The sequence below is a fragment of the Schistocerca serialis genome, chromosome 5, assembly GCF_023864345.2.
Source record: "Schistocerca serialis cubense isolate TAMUIC-IGC-003099 chromosome 5, iqSchSeri2.2, whole genome shotgun sequence".
Lineage (NCBI taxonomy): Eukaryota > Metazoa > Arthropoda > Insecta > Orthoptera > Acrididae > Schistocerca > Schistocerca serialis.
In genome coordinates this window covers 742,624,507-742,648,126 of record NC_064642.1, presented here as the reverse complement: position 1 = coordinate 742,648,126, position 23,620 = coordinate 742,624,507, and the positions used below count along the sequence as shown (strand labels likewise).

The window sequence follows — 23,620 nt, the reverse complement described above, 5'->3', positions numbered from 1 at the left end:
GACGTTCCTGGCGACTGTAAACTGAAATTATGTGCATTGCTAATGGGAAACAGCGTAACGGCATCTAGTTCTAAAGAACGGGTCTGAAACTGTGCATTACTAGCGATTACTCAGCCATCGAACAAAAATGATACAGAAAGGGAATTTACATTTGAAATTATCCTCCGTAAATTAGCACAAACTTGCGATGTCATCAATGACCGTTGCACTTTGGAGCATTAATTAGTTTTATGAATATAAAATACGTAAATTTCATCATAGATGTATCATTACATGCCTTGGCAACTGATTCCTTATAACTAACTAATATTCCCGCAACATCATTGAATGTACTGTCATCAGGTGCAATGGACCGCACAAGCCGTGTGGCAGGCTAGACACTGCAAGTGCCCCGGCTGTTATTACATTCTGAGTACAAGTAGGAATGGCTACAGGAAAGTGTTTTGATTAATCCTTAACTCACGAGATGTGGTCGCTCACACTGTGCGAATATTTTCTAACTCTCCCTCCAAGGTCAGTTCAGACGGAATGCTTTTACACTACCCCTGCTCTTATTAAATCGCCTACCCTACAATGTTTTGCTGTGGGTTGCATCGTTGCCTTCTTTGTTTGGAGTTCACACGTGTTACGGACAAATGATTGGGTTCCCCTTGACCGCGTCTCGTAAACTACTTACGGTTTTCTTCGGTGTAGTACAAAATATGTTCGCAGGAAGCGTTAGTTTTAACGGTCCTAAGCTTTATGAAATTGTTAGTCGGTGGATGGAAGAAGATACCATAGATGTATATCTTGAAATGGACGAAGAAGACGACGATTTTACAATAGGCAGTGATCACAAGTCTGCTAGCTACCAAGAAAATCATTCACAGGAAGATCTTCAGGACTATTTTGATTGGAAACGTTTCGTTTCTACTGTAAAATACTTGAAGTATTAGTTAAAATCAAATGTATTCTGAGTGGTGCTACTGAAAAATGTGGATCGCGTCATTACATTTTAAATTTGCAGACTTTCTTTTTGTGTTTAACGAGGAAAGTTTCTTTGTGGAAGTTTAAACCATGGAATTTAATTTTATGTGAAGATTTGTTTCCTACAGAGATACTATAATTTATCGTAAAGTAAAATTCAGTTCCCTAACAGCTTGTTTATCTGTACTACCTAAAAACCGCACAAAAGCTTGTAATTTTGTGTGATAGTAAAGTACTGCAGGCTTCATTCAGTGCAATAAAATCAGAAAGGAATATTTTTTTTTATTTAAACACCAAACAACAACTGTAAAAATAATTGTTATATAACTTAAATTAAAACTTCCAAATAATTTGCGCCTTAAACCTCGTAGTATGTAGTATAGAAAACTCATCTCGTATGTTGAGAGTTAAAAAGAACCACTTATAAACCCATGGCACTTTTATTTTAACAGTATCTGACTTCATTTATCAACGAATTAACTTACTATCAGTGTTGAGAAAAACCTGGGTACTTTTCAAAAGACGAACCCTTTGGGTAGAACTGATTTGTAATGAATTTTATTGGATTTTTGGAATTTTTTTCGTGTTGACGATTAAATAGTTCAGTTTAAATTCCTATGCTAAATTTATTCAAAAACTAACCCATTCTTACATCTGCTTTATTAGTTCCTCGTACGAGAGTAAGCAGCTTTACGAAAGAAACAGGCACGGCTTATTTGCTCTAGTCTCACGCTTGTAGCGATCGGCAGTGCTACGGAACTGTTTCTCCATGTACTCATGTTTGTATGTGCTCGTGTTTATACGGTGGATTCAGAAGTTGAGCATCTTAATGAGAATTTTTCGACAGCAATCCGAGATCTCACGCCTCGCATGTCTTAGCTGAACTCTATGTGCAGTGTTTGAGCAGACATGGAAAAGACATAGAAATGACTGTTAAACACGTCTAGTTAAAAATGAATATGATTAACCTCATACAAATCCACATTGCGAATTCTGCATATATTCAACTTAACAAAACTAGATTACAGCGTCGGGGGCATAATGTGAAATCCAAACTAACCTTCTCGTTTTCATAAAACATTCGATGGGAGAACTGAATGCAAGAGAGAACGAATTAATGTGGTAAATAAGGCACTGACCAGCTTCTCAATACTTCTTAATTCGTTACAACTCCACGCTTACTTGACTGTGTGAACTCGTGTGAATACAGGGGATAGGCAAAATAATGTGTACACATGTACTTACTTGGCAATGGTTTATTAATAAGGGGTTGGAACCCCATTTGATCGTAATACAGCTGCAATTCTTCGTGGAATACAAGCATTTAACATTGTATAGTCCCTAGTGGAATGTTATGCCACTCTTCGATCAGAACCTCTTCTAATTTCTGTACTGACGAGGGAGACGGAAATCTGCTACGAAGTATGCGCTCCAATACCGCCCACAAGGGTTCGATAATGTTCAAGTCCGGTGACTGTGCTGGCCAGGGAGGACGTTGCAGTTCAGTTGCATGCTCCTCATACCACGATTGTACTGTCCTGGCTGTGTGAATGGCTGCATTATCATCCTGAAGTATGCCATCATTGTTTGGCAACGACATTTGAACCATCGGGTGCACCTGATTACCTAAAGTGTTCACATAATCGATGTCAGTAACTCGGCCTTTGAGCGTAACCATTGGAATCAAGTAATAAGGATTGTACGCTTGTTTTGGCGTTTTCCAAACGTAAACCCGTCCCGATGTTGGAAATAACGAAAACGTTTCCTCGTCGGACCATATGACGTGTTTCCATGATCAGCCATCTAGGATTTGTGTTCTTGACATCATGTTTTACGATTTTTTGCGTTGGTTGTCGTCATTAATGGTTTCGGTGTAGCAGCTCGTCCGTGAATATTCGCATTATGGAGTTCTCGGCGGACAGTGTCGATAGAGACGGGGTCTCGAAGATGGCTATTGAGCTGTGTAGTCACTTTAGGTACCATAGATTTGTGTTGTTTCGACACAATTCTTGTTAGCGTACGGCGATCTTTGTCATATAGTTTTGATTTGCGCCAAATATTACGTTTACACGATGACGTCTTTCCATGATTTGTGTAGGCTGTGATGACTGTTGGAACAGTTGCTCTTGAAACATTCAATAAGTTCACTGTCTTGGTTACCACTTCGGCCACCACAGTCTGCACTCTCTGGAACTCTTTTTGGTCTTTCATTGCACGTCGAGCTCGGCCTCTGAATGCAAATACGATGTGTGCACTACTCGTAAACATTCTGCACTGATGCCTAGTCTGTAATGACCAAGCACAGTCCAGCACGACAGCCTTACCTGCATTGTTGACGATCAAATACAATCATCCTATTACTACCACAGTTCACATTATTTTGCGTATCCCCTGTATATCTGCGTGCGACGAATACACTACCGCGACCTAACTTACTGGAGACAGTCGCATAGAATTACGCGCACAAAAACTTGGAAGGGTTTTAACCGGCAATCTTGAGTGCCGTGAAAGCTATCAAAAATCATGATCCTCCATTAAACAAAAGTGGTTCATCAGAACTGTCTTTTTGTTCTAACACGTCTCCGGTGGAAAACATGTCCTTGATACTACAAGCACTGTTCACTCAGGTCCACCAGGTAATGTGACGGCTGACTTCCTCTCCAAACAAGAAGCACATGGCAAACTCTGTAACCGATTGCTGTAATTAGCTGGTAACCAACGGCCCGCCAGAGGCGAGGCTTCCGATGCAGTGGTTAAGAAAACAGTTTACAAACGTAACGGAATCGAAATGCGATGAAGGTGGCTAGTTAGAAATCTCAGGGATGATTGTAAAAATGATTATTATGTATCTCTGAAAAGGAAAACAGGTGACGAGAAAATGAAAGATCCGACGACAGGCACCTCTCACGCTATACCAAATGCAAGATCCTCAAGCTAGAGCATTAGTTGCTTGTAACCTTAGTAAAGTACGTATTTTTCTTGTTCCAGACTGAGCCTCCTAACCTCGCTATGAAGATGAGCAAGGTGGGCAACCAGACCAACTCCCAAGACCCGCAGGCGGTCAACTCGCGGGTCTTCGTGGGAAACCTCAACACCTTCCAGTGTTCCAAGACCGACGTCGAGAGGATGTTCCAGCGCTACGGCCGGATTGCCGGTATGTACGTCTGGTTATTTCAATACTCTTTTCTTCGCACCGCTCTTCTAACTGATTTAATGTGGCCCGCCTCTATGCCTCTGGAGTCAACCTCATCATCACACAGTACTCTCCAGCCAACGTCCTCAATATACAAGTGTCTGTCTCTTCCTACTGTTTTTGCGTTCCATAATTGACTTTGGTATCTTGGAATTTTTTTATGTAATGTCTTAACACATGCGCTGTCATCCTTTGTTGAACTGGGCATTGGCTGAATCACTGACTCTGTGGTTTCCGATGTGCTCGATTAGCTTGCGGCTAGCTGTTGAAATTTGCCAATCCGTAACACTTCAACTTGCAGGCATGGGGTTTCATTGCAGTATAAGACTGTGACTGAATTAGTTACACATCATGCCAGGATAGAGAGTTAAACAAACATAATAAGAAGATAGACATGCAGAACAAAAGCCAACACAGTCGTACTGTCCAGTTGAGAATTACGCAAAAAGTAAAACTAATAAACAACGATAATGTCCACTGGGCAGAACAGGCACTTTCTCAGAAATATTCTTGTGAATCTTCCAGAGAAATTTTAAATAACAATCTCTCTCTCTCTCTCTCTCTCTCTCCCCTCTCTCTCTCCGTGTGTGTGTGTGTGTGTGTGTGTGTGTGTGTGTGTGTGTGTGTGTGTGTGTGTGTATACCATAACCCCTCCTAAACCACTAGGATCGAATTCACTCAAATTTGTTCAATGTACTACTTGTTATCTGAGCAGAGGTACTGAGGGGTAAGATCCACCTAGTCCTCATAGGGAAAGGGCAGAGATAAAAAATGTTGGTAATGCCTAGCATCTAGGTTGCTCTGCACAAATTTCATGTTACACGAACGGTATTGGAATGCGTTCGAGAGTATATCGGTGCATATGGACATGGACAGACAGAGAGGGGGGGGAGTAAGAGATAGACAGAGATCAGGGCAAGAAATGGACATAGAGAGTACAAGATAGAGAGGGGCAAGAGGAGATGGCGTAGGAAACGATGGACTGAGAGAGGAGGATGATGTATAAACTGAGAGGTGGTAGGAAGAGATGGGCAGAGAGTAAGGGTGAGGAGGTGATGGTCAGAAGAGGGGGGGGGGGGGGGCGAATGGTGAGACAAGTTGAAAAGAGGCTTACTGTGAGAGGGAGAGAGGAGAAAGGATGGACAAGGAGAGGGGAAGGAGGAGGTATATGGAGAGGGATAGGATGAGGAGATGCTCACAGAAAGGAGGAGGAGGAGACAGAGTCAGGTGGAGAATGACACGGACAGAGAGACAGGGGAGGTGGGGGAGGTGAAGTTGGTAGGTGAAGGTGGAGAGCTGTAACGAGCAGGTGAAAATGGAAAAGGTGGGAGATGGATATAGCGTGCGGGGATGCGGATATGAACAGGGAGATGGGGGAGGAGGAGATGTATAGAGTGAGGGGTAGTAGAAGATGGACAGAAAGAGGCGGGGAAGAATAGATGTGTGTAATATATGTGCCGTACATGAACACGGACGAAATGGTGTATAGGAGGTTAGTGGAGTATTGGCACTGTCTCTATTGCAGGTAAGGTAACAAACAATATAACTGTTGTTCTGTCGCTAGCCACACTATAACTCTTGTTCTGTCCCTAGCCTGCTACTGACATGAAGAGTGCGTTTGAATGCCGGATAAGGCATAAAGCAGAAGTATTACAAATGAAAGTTGGAAAGAATAAGATGCCATCAAGAGGATAAGAATTGTGGTGAACTAAACTCCAGATATAAGCTCCTTACTTCGCTTGGCTGCGAATTGTGAGGAGAAAATGGCGGCATAAGGCAAGCGTGCAGCTTCAGAGGCCGTGAATCACCAATAACCTCTCGGCTCGCTTGCTGATTATTAATATTGTTCCACATGATTTAATATAATCTAGGAATACTTGATTTCTTCAGCTTGCCAACACTAGCTGAGCATATCTGTATTCAACGGATAGGAATGGACGTTCTGTGCTAACGGTCTACGTATCTCCTTTACCCTACACGGGATGACTCATGTCTACCACATTATGATCAAACGAAACAAAGACATCGAGTGAAGATGAGGCAAGATGATTTCGGAGAAAGAAGACATGACACTTCCAAACTCTGCAAGTTACCAATTTTCTAGTGACAATGGCGCTAGTTGCTGCATCCACGCCCTGTGCCTGTCACGAACTGTTTAGAGGCATTGATTTGGCACTTACGTTATGGGGGTGGGGGGGGAGGGGGAGGCAGGTCCCATCGAACTAGCTGCATTCAAACTTCATGGGTTGGTTGGGGAAGGGGGCAGGAAAGCTTTTAACTAAGTTGCTTGCAATTGACGTGTCAATGGTAGCACCTCGTTAGACGCCATATTGTGGATTTTAATTAAGCAATTAACAGCTAATGCCATCGAGTTATTTCGATAGTAATTGAACGTATAAAAGTCACACATTAAGTTTTAATAAATCTAAACTAATTACTATATCGAAAATTATGTAAATATCGTCCGTTAATTATTACTGATTAAACAATACGGTTATTGACGAGAAGCTCCCGATACTTGATGTGCTATCCTGTCCTCCCTCCAATTCAATGTTTTACACAATTCTTGTCCTCGACCTTATGCAGGGAATCTCTTCATTAATTTTCAACGTTCTTCTGCAGCATTAGACATCAAATTCTTCGATCCTCTTCTTCCTCCAGTTGTCCCACAGTCCACACTGCGATGTGCAGCTGCAGACGTACATTCTAAGAAACTTCTTCCAGAAAGTAAGACCTATGTCTCGTACCAGTAGCCATCGTTCAGCGAGTAATGCTTTTTTTGCCTCTGGTACTCTGCTTATTAAATCCTCTTGGATTCGATCGCCATTCGTTATTTTGCTACCAATTTAGCAGAATTCCTGCATTTCATCTACCACGTGATGTCCAGTTGGGTTGTTCAATTAATCTAGAATCGCATTTGTGCTGCTCAAAATTACTTTCGTCTTCCAATGGGTAAATATGTGTTTATATTCTCTTCTCATTAGCTTACTCATTTCCTTAACAGCTACTATAATTCGTCCCCTCTTTCACTGAGGGCAGCGAATCTTCTCGGTTATATAATTCTCCTTTACTTTTAATGCCACTCTTTCAGCTTCCTTCTATATCTGTCGTTACTTCTGTGATGTACAGCTTGAACAGTAGAGTACATCTAATTCGAGCAATTCTCTCTCGATCTCCTGCTTTGATTATTTTATTGTATGAACAGAATTTATCTTTGACACAACTTTTCTTTGCATATAACGTACTAAATAGTATGATTGGGGACATTAACAAACAGCTTGTTTGCTTCACTAGCATCGGAGAGGGCCACTTAGAGCTGTAAGTGCGAAAAACAACCGACACTAAGCTCCAAGCCTGAAACACGCAGCATCTGGCCTTTTACTTTGTGTATGGTTAAGGCATAACAAAGGTCAATGGGAATTGTACACGTTAAAGTGAAACGGTAAATTGTTAGGAATAACCAGGATTCGAGGTATAAAAACTCGCTCACCTGCACCATTTCGAGCCAAAATTTTCGCTTCTATGGCGTTGTGTTGGAGAGAAGTAATTTTAAGCCTCGGTGAGTGAAGGGTTCTGAGGAGCGAGATAATGCGTGATGCTCTCGATCAGAAGGAGTTTCCGTGGAGCTAGTTAAAACCTGATGTTCTCAAGCCGTAGCGACTCTTGCCTCACAATCTTCACTGGATTTTTGAGACGGTATAGTCCTCAATATTTTAGCCATTCTGGTATATTCAGGGAGACACAAAGGATTTAAAAGAATATTTATTCGTAAAAAAAACAACGAAATCAAAATGTAATGAGTAGGCACACATATCACAGAGCATACTTCGTATATCATTTTCTTAGCAAAGAACGTAAATAAAGCCTATGTACACAGGCAAGGCAATGCCGTTAAATTTTTAATACGCAAATCGAAATCATTACATCCGTATACCCTAGCGAAGTAAATTCAATGTTTGTTTGTACTTGTGTAGATAAGATCGCAGCACTTACTTCAGTCACCAACGTAAACTTCCGAAAATACAGCTGTCACTAAGTTAAAAAAAAAGTAACGGCAGCATCTATTAGTTCTTTGCTGTACTACAAAACTAACAACGCACAGTGTTATATCTTTGGTGTACTATGTCATGATGATTAAACATCCGAAATACTAAACTGAGTTGACAATTTTAGATGAAACTGTAAATTACGATATCTTATTCTTCTTCTTCCGATTTTGATGAAATAAAGCCTGTATGTTGCCCCAAGCTACGCTAAAATGACTTGTGAACACCCCACGAAAACTCCTCTAGTAAGTTTGGAAATTAGTGTGTTCAGACAGACAAACAAACAGACACAATAATTTCAGATAAAACTGTAATCACAATATCATTTTCTCTGAGATACAATTTTGATGAAATTAAGCCTGTACTTTGCTCCAAGCTACGCTAATGTTACGTGTGAAAACACGATCAAGATTCATCTTAGGTTTTGTAGCTTTATTATTAGTATAGATTACCGTGTTCCATACAGCTTATTTTTCTGATAATTTACTTCTTCCGCTATTTTAAATTGTCTACATTTGTCCCAACAAGTATAGAAACACAGAGAAGCTCAAGAGTATAGTGTAGACGATTGGTGATCTATAGAATACATTAGTTGTCTGTGTGAATTTTTGTATGCTTCACCACGTTCCTCTCTTCACTCTGCCCCAGTCTTCTCTCTCCTTCACATATTCCTTCATTCCACCAATCCATTAGTCTCTCGGTCTTTCTGTAGGTCTATGGCCTCCTACTGTCATCTTGTGGACCTGTCTCGTTACTCTAACAAGCTCATACAATAATAATATTGTATTTTCTGTGGTCTCTTGGATGAGCTTTTCTTTTAATATTTCTCTCCCCGTCCCTATCCAGTCTAGTACGTCCTATTCTGTTTCTTCGATATTTCCTCTCACAAGCCTGTATCCCGCTTTCCTATCTTCTTTCTTCATTACCCAAGTTTCTGGTGCCTATGTGAGTACATGAGTATAATACGTTCGTTATAGCATTTGCTTTCCTTTTGGCGGTCTTAGCCTCTGCAAGAAACCATGGGCTTGCCTTCCCTATTCACTTATCACCTAATCGTTTCTCCCGCTGTCTTCTATTATTCTTCACAGGTGCTTTCTTTAGTACTCGCCATGTGATACGTGTATCTGTTCCCATTGTCCTCTTATTCCCCACTTTCACCACCACTTTGCACTTTATGCATTAAGTTACAGTCCATAGTGTCCAACCACTTCGTCCCATACACTTAGCCTTTGTTGTACCTCTCCTTCTGCGCTTCCTCCGGCATTAAAACGTCTGAAAACGGCGTTACTGTCATATCTTCATCTCGTATTCAAGCTGCGATCCATGTCGCTATCTTATTCGTAACGATGATGAAAAATGGAGTGAATAGTGCATTCTCTTGCTTCATCCCATTTTTTTCTGTTCAAGCCAGTCTATCTTCTCTCCTCCTACTTTCACACAACTTACAAACATGGCTCAAATGGGTCTGAGCACTATGCGACTTAACTTCGTAGGTCATCAGTCCCCTAGAACTTAGAACTAGTTAAACCTAACTAACCTAAGGACATGACACACACCCATGCCCGAGGCAGGATTCGAACCTGCGGCCGTAGCGGCCGCACGGTTCCAGACTGTAGCGCCTAGAACCGCTCGGCCACTCCGCCGGCCACAACTTACACTTCCTTGAGACATTTCCTTCATTCTTCTCATAGCCGGCCTTCAACTTCGCATTTTCTGAAGCGTTCTTCAGTACGGTCTCGTTTTCACATTCAACATCCAGGAACAGCTATACTAAATTCTTACTACACGTAGACTCTCTTGGAACTGCTTTACCCTGATAATTAGATCCGCTGTCAATCTTCCTGGTCTAAACCCATACTGGTTCCCTCCCCGTCTTCTTTCTGCTATCGCCCGTACTCCTTTTCCATAAATGTTTCGACTACCATGGCAACATGACCTTGTGGACCAAACAGGCGCCGGGCTGAGTGGCCGAGCGGTTCTAGGCGCTACAATCTGGAACCGCGCGACCGCTACGGTCGCAGGTTCGAATCCTGCCTCGGACATGGATGTGTGTGGTGTCCTTGGGTTAGCTAGGTTTAAGTAGTTCTAAGTCTAGGGGACTGATGGCCTCAGACGTCCCATAGTGCTCAGAGCCATTTGAATCAAACAGGCTAGAGGCTACGATAGGTCCTATAAGGCAGTAGCGAAGAAAATACATGCAATATTTTTAAGTTTTATCGTGGATCAAAAGAAACTACTGGTTTTCGATGTAAAATTGATGTAACACCGTGAATACCTTTTTTGTGTGTAAAAATTGCAGTAAGGTGCCATCAGCTCAAGTTGTCAACTGACTTTGAAACTAATGAAATACCAGATACTGAAATTCATAAAAGTGTGAGCTCATCGACATCCTCAAGATTGTGATCTGTGGAATATTTCTTGTGGCTCACTGGCAGAAATCATCATATTTTTACCATAGTGAGTTGGAATTGCTCTGGAAATCAATAAATAGTGAGTGTTAAACAATTCGTTTCCCATTTGTATGTCGCACACATATGTTTGATAACAGAAATCATAGCGGTTGAGTGTGCAGACATTTATTTTGGAATTCAATAAATAAACAAAAGTAGTTGTAATGACAGATCACAGCTTGATGCATATCCTTCGATTTGGCATCACTTGGGCTGCAGGCACTTCAGTTTTGCAGCTTATTCAGTCAAACGGCTAACCACTGACCCTCTGAGGGATGACTGGAACTCTTCCAGACCTTCTCCGTCGTAGAAGGCTTCGATGTTGGGGAATCGAACCCGATATCTATATATCAGTACGCAGAAGGGCCTGCTCGTAAGACACAGTATCTACTGATACAGATCGGTAAACACATGCCTAAATCTTAAGTAATTCATGTGATTACAGGCTCTAAAAGGGTATACAAACGACGGATTCAACGTTCTTTTCGGAGAAAATCACTTAGCAGCTCGGAAAGTGGGCTTGTTTCATTGCAGATGACGCACAGTAATTGAAGGTCGTTCTTCGTATTTAAATCTTACTCTAATATAAATATTATTATTAATTAATTCAGTGACAGGAGTGAGAGTCGCTGCAGCTGAATGGCTACTTGAGTTTATATTTCGCCCACCGCCTGTCGGGACTAAATTACCGGTCTGGTGACGCACTGATAGCTGGGCAGTTTGGCAAAGCCGAGTGACAATCCCCTGCAGCGACTAGTGCAGTAAATTGAAATTAACAAAGCATAACACAGTTGATTAATCTGTCAACCGAATGAATTGAAAAGAGTAACTTGTTCTTGTAAGCCGATTACGCATTTCAGCATCCACAATGCAGCAGAATGATCCTCGTAAATGTTACCGTTATCTGCCGATTTCAGTCTGCGACCACAAACAGTTATTGCTGTCATTAAGACAATGTGATTGGTCGTTTTAGTGAAAAGTTTATGAAACTGGAAATACTAAATAGAAACGGATGTCCGCAATAACAGTGTCTTTCGAATTATGTCAATGCAACTTAAAGCGCTCTCGGTTTTCAAATATATGTGGTTTAGGATCTATATTGGTTTTTAAAAGAAAATCAAAAACAAAAGCGAGGCTCTTTTCGTGTTGCCAGCGCTAATATTTTGATGGTGGTGGGTTGCGAATGTGTTTTTGTCTCCATTCGAGTGCTGGCGCTCACCTCCACAGTACAGTTTTCGAAACTTAAACTTCAGAAACTGGGCTGTTCATTGCATACGTGATGTCATTACACTAACAGAGGAGATCGAAGAAGGTTTCCAAACTACGATGGGACTTCAAAAAGGAAGTTACATTTAATTATGACAGGCCAAGTAGTTATTATTAAATATTTCCTGATGATTGGACCTGCAGTGCAATGTATGATTGAAAGGACATTCTAACTAAGGTTCCAGTATCACAGCGTAAAATATTGATTGATTATTACAATAGCTGTTTCGGAAGATTTCCATTTTCAAGTACGTCCTCCTGACGTATATATACATTGAATCGCGAAAGAAACTGTTATAGGCATGCGAATTCAAATACAGAGATATGTAAACAGACAGAATACGGCGCTGCGCCCGGCAACGCGTATATAAGACGACAAGTTCAAATGTTCAAATGTGTGTGAAATGTTATGGGACTTAACTGCTAAGGTCATCAGTCCCTAAGCTTACACACTACTTAACCTAAGTTATCCTAAGGACAAACATACACACCCATGCCAGAGGGAGGAATCGAACCTTCGCCGGGACCAGCCTCACAGTCCATGACTGCAGCGCCCTAAACCGCTCGGCTGATCCCGCACGGCAGACGACAAGTGTCTGGCGCAGGTGTTAGATCGGTCGCTGCCGCTATGTTGGGAGGTTACCAAGATTTAAGTGAGTTTGATCGCGGTGTTATAGTCGACGGACGAACGATGGGACACATTTTCCCGTCCGACCATTTCTCGAATGTACCGTAAATATCAGGAATCCGGTAAAACATCGAATCTCCGACATCGCTGCGGCTGGAAAGAGATGTTGCAAGAACGGGACCAACGACGATTGAGGAGAATCGTTCAACGTGACATAAGTGCAACCCTTCCGCAAATTCCCGCCCATCTCGATACTGGGCTTTCAACAACTGTCAGCTGGCGAACCGTTCAATGAAACATCGTCGATATGGGCATTCGGGGCTGAAGGCCCACTCGTGTACTCTGGATGACTGCACGACACAAAGCTTTACGCCTGGGCTGGGCCCTTCACGCCGACATTGGTCTGTTGATGACTGGAAACATATTGCCTCGTCGGACGAGTCTCGTTTCAAATTGTATCGAGCGGATGGGCGAGTACGGGTATGGAGACAACCTCATGAGTCCATGGACCCTGCATGTCAGCAGGGGACAGTTAAAGCTGGTGGAGGCTCTGTAATTGTTGCGGGGCGTGTGCAGTTCGAGTGATATGGGACCTCTGATACGTTTAGATACGACTCAGACAAGTGGCACGTACGTAAGCATCCTGTCTGACCACCTGCGTCCATTCATGTCCATTGTGCATTCAGACGGACTTGGACAATTCAAGCAGGACAACGCGACACCCCACACGCCCAGTATTTCTACACAGTGGCTCCAGGTTAGCGTAACGCGTACAGACGCAGAAACGTAAGGTAAAATGTGACATGTTGCTGGTTAGCGTATCACTTTCTTTTACTTGTTAGTTTAATAGTAGTATATTCCTTAAAATTCGATGTTATGTAAATGTAAGTGCGCTCTTTCTGATGAATGAGTTTGATCTACTGGCTTTATCTACACGACAGCTTGCACTACTTGCATTAAGATGATTTGCACTTTCTTGCTGTAGGTTTTGTATTTCACTTTCTGTAAAGAATGTGATCAAGTAAGAATAACCTTACGATTTCCCCTAAAAGCAAGAATGATGAAATAATTTTTATATTATGTTCAGAATTATTGTGACTTTATATTGGAATATTTGTAATAAAACTTTCATAAGCCGATGTCCATATTGACAGGACATTGTACACTCCTTTTTGTCTTACAACGTGTTCATGGATTTTAAAAGTTTTATTTGTACGAGGGTAAGTCAATTATTATCCGCAATTTAGTTATATTTTTGTTTATTTTGGTAGTACTGTCGTTTTAAGTTGATGACACATGCTTTGTTTATTTGTTGTTATATCTTTGCAATCTTCAAGATGCTAGGTTCAGCGATCCGTTTTTTTTTTGTTCGGAAGGCGTATCAGGGGCCGAAATTCATCGAAGACTTTCAGTACAGGACGGGAACATTGTTTTGCCACAACTGAGTGTGTGCGAATGGATTGAAAAATTCCGAAATGGTCGCACAAGTGCTACGCACGATGAAGGAGCCGGACGACAGTTTACCACCACAAATGAAGAAATCATTGATAGAGGATTAACTGTCTACTAAAGGGCACATCGTCTGCAGTTTATCCACAACAGACTTGGGTTTCATAAGGTTTGTGCAAGATGGGTCCCAAAACAACTCACACAGTTGCATAAGCAAACACGCTTGGACGTCTGCAAAACACATTTGGATCGCTATGTTATCGAATGGGATAACTTCTTAGACAGGATCATTACTGGTGATGAACCATGGATCCGTCATTACGTGCCGGAGAGTAAACAGCAGAGTATGGAATGGAAACATCCAAATTCGCCGTGCAAGGAAAAGTTCAAGACCCAACCGTCCGTAAGAAAACTGATGCTTACGGTTTGTTGGGACGCACGAGGTACAGTACTGAACATTATGGAGAAAGGCTCACAACAAGAAACAGTGTACGTTACAGTGAGATGCTTACTGCCAGGCTGAAGCCTTGAATTCGACGCAAAGGCCGAGGATTGCTGTCAAAAGGTGGTGTGTTATTGCACGACAATTTCCGTCCGCATACTGCTGCCCACACTGCTGAAGCGCACCAGAAACTCAAATTTGAAATACTGGATCATCCTCCATACAGTCCCGATCTTGGCCCTTCTGGCATTAAGTAGGCTTCGATTTGCCTCGGACGATGCAGTGAAAGAAGCGGTGCATTCCTGGCTTGCAGCTCAACCGTGAAGCTTCTTTTATGAGGGCATTAAGAAGCTTGTACAACGATGGACCAAGTGCGCTGAAACGCAAGGAGACTATGTCGAAAAATGATGTTCTTGTAAGTTTTCTGTTTGATTAAAATAAAATTTTGTAACTACTCTGCGGAGAATAATTGACTTACCCTCGTATATATTACAGACAGGGCGACATGACGAGCGTTCGGACAAGGGAGGACAAAAGAATTTTAATAGAGCGTACGTAGATATTTTACGCCTGTCCATTTTGTAAACACTGTGATCTGCAAGCGAGATACAGCAGATAATTGCCTTTGGAGCGCTCGGCGATCGCATATACTACGTTGAGACACACGTACCTCTTGCACATGTCTCCTCGTTTCTGACCGTTCAGCAGAACTTTGAACTCGGCACGCTCTACCTGGACGTTCCAAACGACGATCCGTGTGGCGATGGCTTAAGCTCCAGACTGTCTGCGAAAACGCCAAAAGAGCAGTAAAAAATTGATCTCACCCTCATATCCAATCTCAGCGCCCGTCAGATGCCGATTACAATCAAGAACGCTGTTGAACGCACCGAATGTTGTGATCTGTGATGCTGATACGGGGACGGCGACTATGATGCTAACTGTAAATGTGCTCACGACCCTCCACGAATTGCTTGTGCCGAGCAAACACTCAGGATCTTGAAAGTGTGTCTTCTCTGAATTGCTCAGTCAGACTCCTGAGGATTTCGCCCGCTTCTAGGCTTTCCCCAGCGTGAAACTTGATAATAATGAGCTGCGGAAAGGAGACACTTACCTCTTGCTCAGACCTCGTGATAACGACGGGAGGGAGCGGTCCCACTATACTACTTACTCAACTCGCCACATCTCCGCCCAGGACCGACAGTAAAGGAAAACCATAACATGTCACTCTCGCGCTCGGAGCCAAAAGTCGCGTTTGTACTCGATTAACCATCGTAATAATAATAATAATACATTAACAATAATCCTGAAGATCAAAATAACCTTTGAAAACTCTCAGGTTATAAAAACACAGCAAAATTTCACTAATATACTACTAAAAATTTTCATCAGACTTTTAAACATGTGTTCTTTAGCAATACATAACACTGCAACTTGTGAAACATTAGTAAGATATAATGACTGGCTCTTAAAACCTGTCCAGTTACATCGGTTAAATTATAGATTCCAGCAACACGAGAAAATCTTGAGGAATGTTTCCCAGCAAAGAGCTACAAGATTCATGGAGCCTGACCGCGCGGGATTAGCCGAGCGGTCTCAGGCGCTGCAGTAATGGACTGTGCGGCTGGTCCCGGCGGAGGTTCGAGTCCTCCTTCGAGCGTGGGTGTGTGTGTTTGTCCTTAGGATCATTTAGGTTAAGTAGTGTGTAAGCTTAGGGACTGATGTTATTAGCAGTTAAGCAGTTAAGTCCCATAAGATTTCACACACTTCTGAACATCATCATGAAGCCATCAAAACATTCAAGAATAGCGGAAAATAACATTAATTCACCTGATGCATAAAAATGGAGGCAAACCGATTGTCAACAATAACAGACGAGTGCCACTTCAGCTGAGTATCATGTTATCTAGAAACTTTAGAGCAACAACTGGAAGAATATGAGGTTGGTTATGGAATGGGAAAATCCTACGCGGAACAGGTTTTTAAATCAATAACTGACCAGAGAACGTTAGGCAGCAAAATAGTATGATTTATTGATTTCAAAGAAAGCATTTGATTCCGTAGACAGACAGACAATACAATCATTGGAGAATTTGTTATTAAGGCAGAATTAACAAATATAATTTCGCGGAACTTTAAAAAATACAATATGTAACTAACGTAAAATTTATCGAAGAAGTATCTTAGCCATTTGAAATAAAAACGGGATTTCGAGAAGGGAACCACTTATCACCTTTACTGCTTAACTATGTTTTAGAAAAAAAATTGCTAGGATTTAATTTGGAGCTAAAATATCACGAAAGTTGACGAATAATTCTGGGAAGACATCCAGAAAATTTGACAGAAAAATTTACTTACATAAATCTGAAAAAATAACGAATGGAAATGGCCTCAAAATTTCAGATGGAAAACATGGTTAATAGAAAATACGAAAAACTCACTTAAATACATAGAAACACAAATACATAAAAACGGAGCGAATCAGCTAAATTTAAATAACTTGGAGAAAATATTCAGTAGAATCCACTAGAATTATTTGCAGTGGACAAAAGAGTTATAAAATGAAAGAACATAAAATTTGGCTAAAAATATCTGTGAAAAACATACACTTCTAGTAAAACAAAGCTAAAACTTTATACCACAGTGGCAAGACTAGAATATTTATATGAATGTGAATGATTAACGTTGAATATTAAACTATAAGCTAGACAGAGCAGAGATACTCGACAGTTTATTAGAAAAATAATGGGTGCAAACATCAAATGTGTGGAAAACTAAATATAACTAGGAGATCCACGAAAATATGGGGAAAATATCAGAAGTAAAGCAAACCGGAGATTAATCTTCTTTCGACACTTCTAGCGAACGAATGAGAACAGGTTAACTAAACAAATATTCCTATATTTCTGGAAAAAAATGGAGAATAACAACGATTACAGCAACAAGGAAACATGTAGAGAGAAACTATATCAAAGGCTCGTAAATAACACACAGAAACCTCTTCAAGAATAAAATACAAAATTTAGAAGATAATCAAGGCGTAACAAATTGGGAAAGACATGAACGGAAGGAAGAAAAAAAAACAACCTGGGATCCTAAAAAAAGAGCAATTGGAGTTTTTACGTGATCCTAGGTGGTAAATACGAAGATAGAAAAAAAAGGAAAATAGTTACAGAGAAATTTTGTAACAATCATTGTGGACCTGACCTGTTGTTGCATACATTGAGCTCCTATGGAACAGGAAATCTGCGCTCAGAATCGCGACTCTTATTCGGTTGGAAACGGCACAGATTTCCGACCGGTGATCCACACTTAGGTTTTCCATGATTTTTCCAAGCTGTCCTACGCGAATGGCGGGTTAATTCCTTTCAAATGTCAAAGTAAATTTGCTTTCCTGTCCTTCACCATAGTGAACTTGGTTTTTGACGCTAATGACCACGTAGACGGTGAAATCTCTATCCCTAACTTTCCTGGCAGGTGGAATCTATCACTCCGCAGCGACCTGCGAGCTGTTTCAAATCTTCCTGGCAGATTCAAAGTTTTTGCCGGAGGCGGACTCGAATCCAAAACCATGGAGTTTGTGGGTAATATTCTTACCAGCTGAGCTATCCAAGCATGATTGATGACCACCCACCGTCGCTTCTCTCCTGGCAGTATCATTCTTCCACTTTTTGTACTTCAGGTCTCCTGTTTGCACTATGAGAAGGACCTTCTGTTAGAAATGGCTGGCATACAGTTTTGATCTGTCAGGAAATATCTGAGCCCGCATCTCGTGGTCGTGCGGTAGCGTTCTCGCTTCCCACGCTCGGGTTCCCGGGTTCGATTCCCGGCGGGGTCAGGGATTTTCTCTGCCTCGTGATGGCTGGGTGTTGTGTGCTGTCCTTAGGTTAGTTAGGTTTAAGTAGTTCTAAGTTCTAGGGGACTTATGACCACAGCAGTTGAGTCCCATAGTGCTCAAAGCCATTTGAACCATTTTTTTGAAATATCTGAACAGTACGTCGCCCACCGCAGAGTTAAAAATTGATTCTGGGAAAAACCTCATAGGCTGTGGCTCACCATTTCTCCGTCACATCGTTTCTTCCACGACGTTTCCAAACCTTCTTCCTTCCCAAATCCTACATTAATTCTCCATAATTTCTCTCCAGGAGATGAACGAAAATAAAAAGAAAGATATTCATAAAATTTGGTTAGAAAAAGTTTGCAAACAAGTTCTGTTCGTGTGTGTTACGCGCAGAAGGCATATAAATACTCGTTTTACATACTGAAACGTCATTTTCTCGCTGTAATGTATGTTTATTTATGTTCGAGAGATGTCTCATTTTTGACATTAAGAAATTTTTAGTGGATTTAATGTGAAATAGTACACATTTGTTTTTTATGCTGTAGGTATAGATTAAAACGGTTCACATCGCCGTTTTTATACAGGGTGTTACAAAAAAATACGGCCAAACTTTCAGGAAATATTCCTCACACACAAAGAAAGAAAAATGTTATGTGGACATGTGTCCGGAAACGCTTACCTTCCATTTTAGAGCTCATTTTATTACTTCTCTTCAAATCACATTAATCATGGAATGGAAACACACAGCAACAGAACGTACCAGCGTGACTTCAAACACTTTGTTACAGGAAATGTTCAAAATGTCCTCCGTTAGCGCGGATTCATGCATCCACCCTCCGTCGCATGGAATCCGTGATGCGCTGATGCAGCCCTGGAGAATGGCGTATTGTATCACAGCCGTCCACAACACAAGCACGAAGAGTCTTTACATTTGGTTCCGGGGTTACGTAGACAAGAGCTTTCAAATGCCCCCATATATGAAAGTCAAAAGGGTTGAGGTCAGGAGAGCGTGGAGGCCATGGAATTGGTCCGCCTCTACCAATCCATCGGTCACCGAATCTGTTGTTGAGAAGCGTACGAACACTTCGACTGAAATGTGCAGGAGCTCCACCGTGCATGAACGACATGTTGTATCGTACTTGTCCTAGCAGCACAGGTAAAGTATCCCGTATGAAATCATGATAATGTGCTCCATTGAGCGTAGGTGGAAGAACATGGGGCCCAATCAAGACATCACCAACAATGCCTGCCCCAACGTTCACAGAAATGTCGCATGTCAACACAAGCACCGAAGTCAACATTAACTTCCTTCAATTGGGCCAACTGGCGGTGAATCGAGGAAGTACAGTACATACTGACGAAACTAAAATGAGCTCTAACATGGAAATTAATCGTTTTCGGACACATGTCCACATAACATCTTTTCTTTATTTGTGTGTGAGGAATGTTTCGTGAAAGTTTGGTCGTACATTTTTGTAACACCCTGTATTATAAGGGGAGTTCAAAAAGAAACGAGCCGGAGGCATAGTTACAGATATAAGTACCTGTATGTTAGAAGTATTGACCCTGGCTGTTGAGACACTTCTCCCACTGTGACACAAGGTGGTGAATGGCTGTCTCATAAAATTACCAGGGCTGCGATGTTAACCAGTTCCGCGCGTACAGCTGGACGTCGTCGTCCGAGGTGCATCATTTGTCCCTGAGAGCATTTTTAAGGGGACCAAAATGGCGTAATCGCAGAGGTACGGACTGTATTGAGGGTGGCCGAGAACCTCCTATTTAAATTTCTGCTGCAGTGCTGTGACTGTGTTGGCCGTATGAGGCTTTTCATTGTCGTGGAGTTCAATTACCCCGCGGGTGAGATTGCCTGGTCGTTTTGATTTGATCGCCTGGCGAAGATGGTCAAGGTATGCGAGAAACGCTGTCCCGTGGTGCAGGAAGTGAGCCAGAAGAGGGGCATTTTCGGCAAAGAAGAACGTCAGCTTAGGGGCAAACGATTCACCCCGGACTTCGACGTCCAACTGTACGTGCGGAACTGGTTAATATCGCAGCCCCGGGAATTTTATGATACAGCCATTCATCGCCTTGTGTCACAGTGGACAAGTGTCTCAACAGCCAGGGTCACTACTTCTGGTTTCTGTAGTTATGCCTCTGGCTCCTTTCTTTTTGTCTGCCCTTATAATAAACTGCCTTTTATGTTTACTCATTTTTTGGCCTAGATCTGTGTTTTTCTCATCGGTCGTAGGTTAGAGGTCGCACTGTCACTTCACTTCTAAACATATACCCAGTAGATAATATTCTTCTCGGGTATGCAGCCGGATCATAACGTCTTCATGACACAATATTTCCGCGGTCCAACTGGCCGCCATCTTCAGGTGAGAGCGCTGGTGCACAATCTCGCCGGAACTGACTTCCCTGCGCAAGCGGCAGCCCCTATATAGGCCGCAGAAGACCCACAACGCGTGCGCGAGAAGGTACCGTAGCTGCCCACTAGCGCAGTAAACATGCCGCGCCGCCAGTGGTGGAAAGAGCCGAAATCGAGATATCGCTGTCAAAAATAAAAGAAAAAATTTTTTTATTCCGACGATTGAAACCCAGACCGTTGTTTTTTAATGTCAGATAACACCGGGTCCCAAGTCTTACTTAAAAGATAAACCTTGCCTCTATTAATAATATTGTCAGATAAACGAATCTCTATGGATTCTTTTAACACACAGTCCCAATAGCGAGATGCAGGGGCAACCATTTGTGTCGCATCATATAGCATTCTGTGTCCGTCGGTGAGACAGTGCTCCGCAACTGCGGATTTCTCAGGTTGAAGCAGCCGTGTGTGCCGCTGATGCTCAACACATCGGTCCTGAATGGTCCGGAGTGTCTGACCAATATAAGCCTTCCCACAGTGGCAAGGGATCTCGTACACACCGGGCTTCCTCAAACCCAAGTCATCCTTAACAGAACCAAGAAGCGCTCTAATCTTGGCTGGCGGACGAAAAATACTTTTGATATGATATCTTTTTAGAATTCTTCCTATCTTCGAGGAAATGCTCCCAGCAAAAAGCAGAAAAGCCACCGATTTGCAGGTATCTTCTGGTGGTTTAGGCGATGGTCCAAACTGGAAAGCACGACGGATCTGTTTATCTGTATACCCATTCTGCTTGAACACAACCTTAAGGTGGTCCAATTCTTGTGTCAAGCTTTCTCCATCTGAAATGGCACAAGCTCTTCTCGCCAACTTCCGCAGGACCCCCGTACGCTGGAACGATGGATGACAGCTAGAAGCATCCAGGTAACGGTCCGTGTGCGTAGGCTTTCGATAAACACTGTGTCCCAGTGTCCCATCATCCTTTCTCTACACCAGAACATCCAGAAACGGAAGCTTTCCATCACTTTCCACCTCCATGGTAAACTTGATGCTAGGATGCAGGGAATTAAAATGATCTAGGAGGCGGTCAAGAGCTTCTCTCCCATGAGGCCACACCTTAACAAATATAGCAGCATCCCATATGCATTCCTAAAATTCTCCAAATAAACCGAAGTCTGCCATTCGACTTCCCTACCACAATCCTCACATTCTGGTTCCATTTCATATCACTCCGCAACGTTACGCTCAGATACTTAAGTGACGTGACTGTGTCAAGCAGGACACTACTAATGTTGTACCCAAACATCACAAGTTCGTTTTTCCTACTCATCCGCATTAAGTCACTTATGGTTACATTAAGAGCCGGCTGCCATTCATGACACCAACTAAAAATGTTGTCTAGATCATCTTGTATCAGCCTACAGTGTCCCAGCATCGACACATTCCTATACAACATCATCCGTGATATTCAACCGTAGATTGCTGCCCCCCCCCCCCCCCCCCTGTCAACCAGATTACTGATGTACATATAGAAGATAGTAATGGTCCTATCAGTCTTCCATGGAGCAATCGTGATATTACCACTGTCTCCAATGAATACTCGCCGTCGAAGAGAACATACCAGGTTCTGTTACTTATGAAGTCTTCGAGCCAGTCGCGCATATGGTAGCCTATTCCGTATGGACGTACCTTCGTTAAAAGACTGCAGTGGGGTACCGTGTCGAATGCTATTCGGAAATCTAGAAATATAGAATCAGTCTGTTTCCCTTTGTCATCTACTCATCTATGTGTGAATGATACTACGGGAGTATGTAGAATGCGCTGCATACCGCTTCGGACACGAAAGTGCTTATGAACAGTTCCAATGATGGTCACAGCGCAAGAACAGTCTGAATCGCCTAGTTTCAGAGATACTGTATTCCAAGCGATTCGTGCATGGGGGCAATTGTTCAAAATGCAAATTGTACTTGAAGTATAGGTTCTGTTGATCACTGAGTCAGTATGTTCAAAACCACCACATGACCAAATAAGAAAGCGATTTAGGCAAATAGTCGATTCTTCTTTCATACCATCAAATTGAAGCCATGTCACTACTTTAAGAAAGGCAATTTAACCTTGTCGTCAACTAATACAATGTAAATCTCTTGTAAGAATGCGACTAGAGAGTGGAAGCAGGAAAAGTAATAATTAATTAAGTACAATTGAATTGTGATTATTATATATCACTGTCTTGATCAAGAGTTTTCCCAAAGTTGGGGTGACCGAACTTATTGTCTTCCAGTAGAGCTGTATTTCCGTTCTACTAAACTCTTCGTCGCTAAACGTGCGAGATAAGAAGTAGGAAATAGAATATTCACTACTGGTATTGCATTAAGAGTTAACGATAACAGAAAGAAGAAATTGATAGGGTGTGAATATGGAGCATATATCCCTCGCACTCGTGGCATATTCCGATCATGTGAGCAGCAGGTATACTCAAAGTAAAGTAAAGTACGGCGTGAGTGGCTGGGAGACCCCGAAGGGCAGATCTAGCTGTCTAAAAGGGGCAGCTTTTCCCTCTCCTCAGTTCACGAGACACTGCGGAGAGGTTTGCAACTGAATCCAGGACATTAGCTCATAGACCACGGTCACCCATCCAAGCACTGGCCACGCTCGACAGTGGTTAACTTCTGGGATCTGACGGCAACAGTTGTATTCACCGCGGCACGTCCATTGACGGAATCTTCATCCTATGATTTCACATGACGTTCTTGCAAGATGGCGGTAACTTGATAGCCAATGAACGCTGACAGAGTTATTTGCAACGTTAAGCACCGGCACCATACTTACAAATCTTTTTGAGGACGTTCATCACACAATGAGTATCGTAAAAGTAAACTTTGATACCATTCGGAGTCGATTTATGTCGTCAACACGACCGGCACGAGTATTCTCTTTCACTCATTTTGGCACTGTATCGGACAACCACCCAATGTTATCT

At 42.2% G+C, this 23,620-nt stretch overlaps 1 protein-coding gene across 3 annotated transcripts in view; it reads left to right on the top strand.

Moving 5' to 3' along the window:
* The window catches only part of LOC126481424 (RNA-binding protein Raly-like), a 440,289-nt gene that overhangs the window by 237,940 nt on the left and 178,729 nt on the right, over nt 1–23,620 (top strand). For all 3 annotated transcript variants that reach the window (XM_050105166.1, XM_050105167.1, XM_050105165.1), the window contains exon 2: nt 3,955–4,120. In XM_050105166.1, coding sequence (XP_049961123.1) covers nt 3,976–4,120 — 145 coding nt within the window. In that variant the 5' untranslated portion in view covers nt 3,955–3,975. The remainder of the gene's footprint in view (nt 1–3,954; nt 4,121–23,620) is intronic.